At 39.7% G+C, this 10,643-nt stretch overlaps 1 protein-coding gene across 5 annotated transcripts in view; it reads right to left on the reverse strand.

Annotated features, from left to right (window-relative positions):
• FXR1 (FMR1 autosomal homolog 1) overlaps positions 1 to 9,647 on the reverse strand; it is a 65,698-nt gene extending 56,051 nt beyond the window's left edge. For 2 of the 5 annotated variants that reach the window (XM_079100871.1, XM_079100870.1), the window contains exon 1: positions 9,501 to 9,645. In XM_079100871.1, the coding sequence (XP_078956997.1) occupies positions 9,501 to 9,551 (51 nt within the window). In that variant the 5' untranslated portion in view covers positions 9,552 to 9,645. Of the gene's footprint in view, positions 1 to 9,500 lie in introns of all 5 variants that reach the window. The other 3 variants (XM_079100869.1, XM_079100872.1, XM_079100874.1) reach the window with 3 other exon arrangements.
• Positions 9,648 to 10,643: the final 996 nt, after the last annotated feature.

Below are 10,643 nucleotides of genomic sequence, written 5' to 3' on the forward strand. Positions count from 1 at the left end.
ACCACTGTACTTAGCCTAACAGTTCTTTAAATGGAATAACTTTGTTTCCAAATGGCGACCCAGAACTATTATAACATTACAGTCCCAAAGGATCGAGACTGCATTTATTTCCTCTGAGTGTATAAAGTTCTGTAACAACATCTGAAAGTAACCAGGATCAGTACCCCTAAAAGAGCTATTTAAGTTCAGTTTGAACCAAAATCATTAAGGATATAGTTCTGTGTATGTTTTATATATATATATATAGATATAGATATAGATATGAATATATAAATATATATTTATATATTTATATATATATATATAGTTACTAAGATCACACAATTAGTGTGTCCAGAAGCCAAGTGATTCACTTGTTCATTCAAATATATACTGAAGGCTACTTTAGTACTTGTGTAGTAAATACACAAGTTACTACAAAACCTAAGACTTCAAAATAACCTGAAATACTATTAAAACGAAGTTTAAAAAGGGGGATGAAAAAATTTATGATTAATCAATCAGATTAAGAAAGGGGGTAGACAGAAACTTGAGTGATGTGCCTTGTGATCCCTAAAATTATATTCCCCCACCCCCAGAACTGAGGACTGAACCAAGGGATGCTTTAGCCCTGAGCTAAGTTCCCAGCTCTTTTTATTTTTTGAGACAGGGTCTAAGTTGCTGAACCTACAATACTCCTTCCTCAGCCTCCTGAGTAGCTGGGATTACAGTCATGCACCATCATGCTCAGTTTGATCCTTAAAAAAATATTAACAAGAGCACATATTCTTTTTGCCAACAAAAACTACTTCATTAGGGAGAACTCTCTTTATTCATCCTCCCAAAATAGATGAGTGGAAAATGCTGAGGCTAGAGAATGAGACAAGCTAAAACAACTGATATAAGTTATCTTGTTTTAAATAATGAGCAATGGGAACAGAAACCTGCTTTAAGTAAACTTGAGATTTAACTGTATTTCAATGTTACCATGTCTTTCAGCTTCTTTAAGAACAAATTATAAGATTGCTATACATGGACATGTAATACATGAGCCTACGTATATGTTGCACAGGTTATGTATGCATCTTATGTTCAGGTTAACATAGTAATGTCTGAACTCACATTAATTTGCCTTTGCTCCAGCTAGCTACTTTCAAAATTTGGTCCCAGAGAAGCCATCAGTAAAGTCTTCCTAATTATTAGCTAAGCATCAAAGAAAACAATCTTCTAAATCCTTTTGATAATTCAAAACTACTCAGTGGCAAGATTACTAAGAGGTAACATATCACTGGGCTGGGTATGAGGCTCAGTGATACAGCATTTGCCTGGCATGCATAAGCCCTGAGTTCAATTTCCAGCACCACAAAAAGAAGAGAAAGGCATGACACATCATAAAAAAAAAAACTACTTGAGGCAAGGTGCCATGGCACACACCTAAAAACCCAGGGACTCAGAAGGTTCAGTAGGGGAATCACAGATTCAAGTCAGCCCCAGCAACTTAAAGAAGTGCTAAGCAAGTAAGACCCTGTCTCAGAAAAAGGGCTGTGGGTGTAGCTCAGTGGTAAAGCGTCATACCTTGGTTAAATCCCAGTACTGGCCTCCCAGCCAAAATTACTTGAGGGTACGGGTGAAACTCAGTGATAAGAGCATCTGCATAGCATGCAGAAGATCCTGGGTTCAATTCCAGAACTGAGCAAAAACAACTGAACAAAAGCAGTTATTACAAATGCATAAGCATATATGTGTGCTTGTGTGTACGCATATGCATTTCAAATATGTCCCTAAGTATCTTACACAATCAACAATCTAAAGGCTAATAATTGTGGAGGGTATAAATCAGCACTACTGAACAGAAATAAACCACTGAGTTATATATACCTTTATATTTTCTAGTATTTCTATTAATATAAGTAAAAAGAAACAGATCAAATAATTTTAATATATTCACCCCAATATACCCAAAATAGTATAATATATGAGTATTTAAAAATTATTAAGGGGCTCGGGATACAGCTCAGTGGTAGAGCACTTGCCCAGCATGTTCAAGGCCCTGGGTTCAATCACATCACCAAAACTAAAATGTATTGAGCTATTTTACATTATTTACATCAATTCAAACTACCATATTTCTGCTCATTGTCTAGTAGTTATTATAACAAAGAGCACATTCCTGTAAAACAGACAATGTGTTGTTATTCTTGGGGAATCATCTGGATTCAGCCCTAATTCCTGATGCATCAGTAACAATTTAGCAAACCACATATATACACATACTTCAAAAAGAATCACACCTTAATGGTTAAGGAGATAATCTGTGGAGTCAAGGATTAGAGTTTGATACTATGGAGCTGGACTCAGCCTCAGTACCCTCACATGGCACTATAACTATCTGCTTAACTGTGGATGAGAGAACAAAATGAGAAATACCCATGTACCTACACAAGTCTGACAAGTAGTCTGGGTGCTCAATACGGCTGTTATTGTTTTGCTTCATACTGCAGATGAAAAACTCAAGGTCTCACAACTAGCAATTACAAGAATTAGGGTTCAATCATGGAATGGATATTGCTCTTTCCACTAGCGGGGGAAAAGCTAACTTGCTGCATTTGGAGAATGGGGTGATGGGATTGAACCCAGAGGTGCTTCACAATTGAGCTACATCCCCAGTCCTTTATTTTACTTTTTATCTTGAGATAATTAAGTTGCCCAGGCTGGTCTTGAACTTACAATTCTTCTGCCTCAACCTCCCAAGTGGCTGAGATTATAGACATGCTACACTACCGTGGTTCAGCTAATTTGCTATATTCTTAACACTGTGTTAGAGAACTCACTCAGTTAAATAATCTAGTCAAGTGTCTGCCCTCATCTTCCTAAAATTTCCTTTAAAGAACCTCAAGTTGTATGCTAACCTAAGCAATTAGAAGTGAAAGCCCTAATCAGGCACAATGGCCCACACCTACAACTCCAGCAGCTTGGAAGACTTGAGGCAGGAGGATCGAAAATTCAAGGCCAGCCTCAGCAACTTAGCAAGGCCCTAAGCAACTCAGTAAGAACCCGCCTCAAGATTTAAAAAATAAATAAATAAATAAATAAATAAGGAGGGGGGGGTTTGGTGATGTGACTCAGTGGTTAAGTGCCCTTGGTTTTAATCCGGGGTTCAAAGAAATAAAGTGGTGAAAGCCCTAAAGTTAAATGCCATTTCAGTTACAGTATAATCTTGGGCAGGTTACACCTCAATTTTTGAATTTCCTAATGTATAAAATAGGGATCAAAACATTCCTCATGGAGTTCCAAGAAAAATGTGCAGGAAATGCATGTAGAAGTTCAATACAATATCTAGTGAGACATCCTCTCATTGAACTATTACTTTACAAAAAGGCATACAAATGATACAGAAAATATACAGGTGCACTCAGTAAAAACATGAAAAAAATTGTTTTTTTGGACATATAGAAAGATCTTGACAATACATCTTATCATAGATTTGGGTAGGTTTTTAAACTTTTCTGTTTTCAATCTGTTCCACAATTACATATTGATCTTAAGTAAACTCCTTTACAGAAATTCAAGCACTTAACTTTTAAAAATTGTAGTCAACACCAACTAAGTGGTAAAGATCCCAGCGTTCCTTCATGCCAACATGTTCCAGCAATCCATGAACAAAAAATAAAAATTGCTTGCTGGGTGCGGTTGCACATGCCTGTAATCCCAGAGGCTTGGGAGGCTGAGGCAGGAGAATCACTAGTTCAAAGCCAATCTCAGCAACTTAGCGACTGTTTCTAAATAAAATACAAAAAAGGGCTGGGGATGGGCCTGAGTAGTTAAGTGCCTCTAAATTTAATCCCTGGTATCAAAAATAAATAAATTTCTTGACCATTTATTTTTATTTAGTTAAACCTTTGGTCTTTAACATTTATGAAAACCGTATTTTAAATCTGTACAACTAAAAAATTAGCCTTAACATATCTGACATTTTTTAACAGAGAACCCTTGTATTAAGATAGCCCCCATCTTTTCCTCAATTACTAATCTCCACAAAGCAATCAACCAGCAAGATTTTGTGCCCCCTTTTTGCGGGGTGGGGAGGTTTACTGGGGCTTTAATCCAGGGATGCTTTAAATCTGAGCTACACTCCCAGTTTTCTCTTATTTTGGAAAAGGGTCTTGCTAACTTCCTTAGTCCCTCAACTAAGTTGTTGAAGCTGGTCTTGAGCTTGCAATCCTCCTGCCCCTGCCCCAAGTCACTGGGATTACAGGCATGTACCATCATGACAGGCAAAAAGATTTTGTACTACCTGAGAAGTCAGTATACACTCAAAACACAATTCCTCCACGATATATCTAGCCTTCATTAGTAATGATAATATACCTCTACCATAATTCAGCTATTACTCTCGTATTTCATTTAATATTAAACTAAAAGAATAAGGAAATTAATTATGGACATATTATAGTACTTTGAGATTTGTTTTGTAAGTCAATTTTATAGTTAAAACAGAAATCCCAGAGTTCTAAATGTAATTAATTCTATCTTCCACAGAAAGGTACAGAAATCATTTATCTCTTAGAGATTACAAAGTTTTCTTGGAATACCACAGAAACTTTACATGAGTCAGAAACTAAGTGACTTTTTTTTTTTTTTTTTTTTTTTTTTGGTACTGAGGACTGAACCCAGAGACACTTTACCACTGAGCCACATCCCCAACCCCTTTTTGAATTTTGAGACAGGGTGAGTTGCTTACAGCCTCACTAAATTGCCGAAGCTGGCTTTGAATTTGCGATCTTCTGGGAAGGCATGCATCACTGAGCCCAGTGTGACTTACTTTTAATTAACATCTACTTAAAATTGTATGCAGGAATCGGGGTGTATCTCAGAAGTAGACCATGTACTTAGTATGTGCAAGGTCCTGGGTTCAATCACCAGAATGCCAAAAAGTAAATCTATATTCAGTTCAAGACTATACCGTGCAATGTTACTACAAAGTTTAGTATCACAGGACATAATAGCATGCACTTATAGTCCCAGCTACCCAGGAGGCTAAGGCAGGAGGATCACTGGAACCCAAGAATTCTAGAACAGCCTGAGCAACATTGCAAGACCCACCTCAGACACACACACACACAAAAAAAAGTTTAACACCATACACATCAGTTAAAAAGCATATTAAGGGCTGGGGTTGTAGCTCAGCAGTGGAGCACTTGCCTGGCATGTGAGAGAGACTGGGTTTGATCCTCAGCACCACATAAAAATAAATAAATAAAATAAAGGTATTGTGTCCAGCTACAACTAAGAAAAAAAAATTTTTTTTAAAGCATGTTAAGATGAAAATGAACACAAGGTTTTCTTTTATTAGTAATGATATGTTCTAAAGTAAGACTTGTGGCAATGGTTATACAACTGTAAATACACTAAAGAAGCATTCAGTTATACAATTTCATAGAACATACATTCTCATACCTTGTCATAGCCTCTTCCTAAGATCAAGTATAGCATATACATTTTACCTCAATAAAGCTTTCAAAACAGGTGTTTTACATTTTCAATAGTAAACCTAACACGGTGCTCCCAGGTAGGGAAGTTACAAAAGAAATTGTTGTATAAAATTATATACCATCAAATGTTTAATACCTTCTCATTGTTTTCCATTCCTATAAATTTATAGGGATAGTTGGGTGCTACGGCACACACCCATAAATCCCAGTAAACTCAGGAGAGGTTGACACAAGGGAGCACAAGTTCAAGGTCAACCTCAGCAACTTAGCGAATTCAAGACCCTGTCTCAAAATAAAAAGAACTAAAGATGTAGCTCAGTGGTCAAGTGTCCCCAGTTCCAATCTCTAATACAAAAATAAATAAATAAATAAATTTACAGGCCTATAAACAAATATTTCTGTAACTATAGATCCATCGTAAGTAAGCAACAAGCAGAACAATGATAGCATGCTATCATTTGTATAAATATTGTAGGGGGAAAAGCACATATTTTGTGTAAAATCTTCAAATGTTCATCTCATGGCTGATTCTAATTATTTTGTGAAATATTTGTATGTGTGTTTGTGGTACTGCAATTGAACCCAGAACCTCATATGCTAGGCAAGTGCTCTACCACTAAGCAGTTTCTCCAACCCAAACTTCAATTCATTTAATCAGAATCTGCAGTACACTGACTCAACATAATACTGGCTACATACCTCAAGGCACGATGACACCTGTCTTTGAAACTCTTCAATATCAGTTTACACTTACAGTCAAGCATGTATGTCATGTCCATGTATGTGGGGGGAGGAGGAAAAAGGAGGTGGGAAATTCAGAATCCCCCATACACTGGAAAACACTACTAGGAAGAAAAAAATACACCAAAATGTTCAATAGCTCTTATCAAGACAACTTAGTTTTTGCTAAGTTTCCAAAATTCCCTCACTAATCATATTTTCTAAATTAGAAAGTAGATCCTAAGCTAAATTTAAGAAGTCAAACTTAAAACACAACAAGGTATACTGTATGATTCTACCTATATACAGTACATGCAATCAGTATAAGACAAAATTATGAGAGTACAAATCACCCTAGAGACTGAGAAGAGGGAAATTTGGGTAATCGTGAAACTACTCTCTCCCTTCATAATAGTGGTGATGGTTATGTAACATTTATCCAAACTCATAACATTAAAAAAGATTGTTTTAGGAGGAAAAAAAGTTTGCAGTACTATAAGTAAATTAACTTCAGTGGGCAAAGTGGTATATGCCTGTAATCCCAGCAATTTGGGAAACTGGAGCAGGAGATCACAAGGCCAGTCTCAGAAACTTAAAGACACTCAGCAGGTTATTGAGAACCTGTGTCAAAATTTTAAAAATGGGGCTACAGCTCAGTGGTAAAGTGACACTAGATTCAAACCCCAGTACTCTCCCTAAAAATAAAAAAAAAAATTAAAATAAATAAAAAAACCTCAGTTTTAAAAGTAAATACTTCGGATTCTGAGAAAGGAAGATCACAAGTTGGAGGGAGATCCCAAATTAGAAGCCAGTGGGGAAAGACTGGGGATGTAGCTTAACAGAGGACACCAGGGTTTAATCCCCAGGACCAAAACAAACACAAAAAAGAAAAAAAGGTCTGGGGGTATAGTTCAGTGGTAAAGTATCTCTGGGTTCAAACTCCAGTACAAAAAAGAAAAAAGTTCAAGACCACTTGGGGCAATTTATCCAGACCCTGTCTCAAAATTTAAAAAAAAGGGGGGGGGGGGGGCTGAAGGTGGAACTCAATATAAAGTGCTTTGTGAAGACCTGGGATACTTCCCCAGCACAACAAAAAAATAAAGTTTAAAATAAAATAAAATTCAAGTGGCTAAAAATAATAAAATGCTATTAAGGCAATTTTTTTCCAGGTGAGCAGTTTCACTGAATCAAAAGGGACTGAGAGATTTGTTCTAAGATCTGGTACTAGTTAACAGTAAACTGAAGGGCAGATGCAGAATTCCCATTTGTTTACTTCAAACTCAGGGTTCTCTCCACTTGACCATTCTCATTCTTTCTGATTTCTTGAAGACACAGTTTCCATTAAGTACACGTACAAGTGGATTATGGCAGGATAAAACTCCACAGGTTTAAGTGCAAACTTTTAGTACACACACGTGGCTAAATGTGCCCTTCCCAACCTTTACCAAACCACTACCTCCTTACTTGGTGAGGTTAAATGGGTAAGGAATTAAATCTGAATAGATCTAGGTTGCAGATTTTTAGAGTTTTAAGTAAGGTCAGTAACAAATATTTCAAATTCCAATGAATGGACATTTGATTTATTGTGGGGGGGGGGGAACATGAGAAACTAAAATAAGATTGTAAACAATGTACTAAAAGAACTAATCATCTCATAAAAGGGAAAAATGAAAAATTTGTATGGATTATCCGCTACTGCTAAAAAGTGTTCTACTCCTACATGATGCAAAATAATTTGATCACTGTGTTTTTCAACATGCAAAGAAAAAAATGTATACCTGTTACACAAAAACTGTACAGCTAAACAGAACTGAAACTTTGGGGGGGGGAAGATGATGCAAAATAATAACACTTATCTATCCTAGAACAGTATGGTTAAGTCCATTCCTTGTGCCCCAGCTAACTGTATCATGGGCAGTCTCTCAGGGAAGGAAATGCTAATGTAAAGACATCAGTAGTCATAATAAAAACTTATCAACAGGCACTGTTTTTACTTTATTTTGTCCATCTAAGGACATTTAAAACTAGGAAGTTTTTAAGAGTCCATAAGATGAGAACTGAGATTCCCCACTACGTGAAGGTTAAGCCAAATACACAGAGCTAATCAGTAAAGATAAGAAAAAACGCTGAAAATAAGAAATCACAGCCAACATGTAAAATCCCGTGGGATAAAAAGATACACTGAAATGAAAACCTGTGAGAAATTATTCTGCGCACGTATAATACTCGTGTGTTAGAAGGCCCTTCATAAAAATAGCCAAGACTCTCAAACATTTGAGATGCTGGCTTAGTGAGATTGACTGACAGACAACAGCTGGGCAGATTTTGTATTGATCTTGTAACACTCTGGCATGCTTTGGAAGAAAGGGAGAATCGAGGTAAGGAACCGTTATTAAGGCAAAAATAAACTGGATTTCATTTTCAGTTGTGACCCCTCTTACATTGGAAGCCCCTAACAAATTACTCCAAAACCCCTCTTCCGTTTCCCAGCCCTGATTCCATAGTTATACATCTCCTTTCTCCCAAAGGAAATAAAAAAAACCTCGTGAAAGCAAAACAAAAAACCACCTTAGAGAAACTGATATAAAGAAACTAGTCACCACTCCACCTGCCTTCCTAATTCATTCCACGTTTTAATATTCAGAACTCTCGTCTTTTCTTCCGTAATAGAGGGGCTAGAGTAAGGAGCCGCCCAATTACCCAAGCCGCAAAAATATTTCGACCCGCCACATTTCAAGGTTTTCTACTTTTCTCTCTTGGATACTAACCCCCAAGCCGTTTTCCCCCTTCCCCTTCAGACTCCTAAAGGCTCGTTGGCCCAAAACCCTAACAATACAAAGGTGAATTCCTGAGATTCCGCGAAGCACCCCCGAGGGGGTGGGCAGAGGCGATCCCGCTCGGCCGGGTCCGAGGGGCGGGGGAGCGGGCGTGACCACACAATCCCACCGCCTCCTCGCAGGGCTCCCCCACCTCAGGCGCTCGGGCCTGTTCCCAGGGCGCTCCCAGCCGCCCAGGAGCCACTTGGCTTCTCCTTGCCGGCCCACCAAGGGCCACACCAGCATCCAAGAAGGCGGCACATGAACAGAAAAAAGCAAGAGGTGTCCGACGTGTTGTTTCAAAACATAACGGAGCCCGGGCCCCCGAGACCGTTAAACCGCGGGTGGAGGGGGGAGAAGCGAGGAACCCTGCGGCCTCTGGCGTCGGCCTGGCCGTTCTTTCGACCCAACTTCACTCTCCGGGACCACCAGCCCTCCCTCAAACCCGCTCCAGCCCCCAGAAGACCCTACAAAGCGGCAAAAGGGTCAATACCTTGTAGAAAGCCCCGTTAGAGCCGCGAACCTCCACCGTCAGCTCCGCCATGTTGGAACCGCAAAGGCCGCTGGGAAGAGATTCTAGAAACTTTCCAACCAGAGGGGAGGAGGGGGGAGGGGCGTGAAGGAGGCGGGGGAGGGGCGGGGAAAACAGGGAGGAGATTGGGATCCCCCGCCCCGCACCCCTGGGGTCTCAATGTACCGCCCCGACTCTCCCAGCGGGATCCCTCCGCTCCTTACATCACTCACTGTGGGCTCCGCCCGCCGCCGCCTACGCCCAGTTCGCCTCCCGACACAATCGCCCGACCTTTACTGACCCGCCCCTGAGTCCCCGCCCCCAGTGCCCGCTGCTGGCTCGGCTCCGGCGGGTCGGCTGCTGCCAGGAGTGATCTCCCAGACCGGGACTGCGTTTCGCTGCGCTCGGCTTTCTTCCCTTAAGCTTCAGATGCTGGCAGCTCCACAGTGACTTCCTCACCTAGGAAGAGAAACTTTGGGGACTCCAGTTGTCCAGCCTTTCATAAACGTACATTCTATCGTGCTCCTAATTTTTGCACCCTGTTTTTAGTTCTTAGCTTTGGTTTTTTGTCTCCAGCCTCTCCTGTCCCTCCCACCACTCCGCTCCGTACTAGGAATTGAACCCAGGTGCACTCCACCACTGAGCTACCTCACCAGCTCTTTATATTTTTTTTGAGACAGGGTCTCCCTAAATTACCCAAGCAAAGGACTGGGTTCACTCTGCCTTTTTTTTTTTTTTTTTAAACAAGGACTTTATTATTATTCAAATTACAGCTTCACACCCCATCGCTGTTTGACTAACCTTCTTCCCCACCTGTTACCACTTTAACTGTTTAAAAGTCAAACTAAGTATATTCACTACAACTTTGCCGTGTTACGACCTGGAGCACATTTTGGGTCAATACCCATCACTGGAAGTTGTCTGAGACTCTCATAGAGCAGGAGGTCACGTTTTCCCCTGTGCTAACACATGTAGCTTCACAAGTAGGATCAAAGTAGAATTAACTTGTATGATTTTACCAGAACCTACCCCCACTGAAAGTATCTCGACACAGATCTTTTGAATGTTCGTTTTAGCAATTTAATACTAAAACTTCCCAAAAGAATGCCTTCCGAAATAATACTA

The sequence above is a fragment of the Sciurus vulgaris genome (genome assembly GCF_902686455.1).
Source record: "Sciurus vulgaris genome assembly, chromosome: 10".
NCBI classification, from domain to species: domain Eukaryota; kingdom Metazoa; phylum Chordata; class Mammalia; order Rodentia; family Sciuridae; genus Sciurus; species Sciurus vulgaris.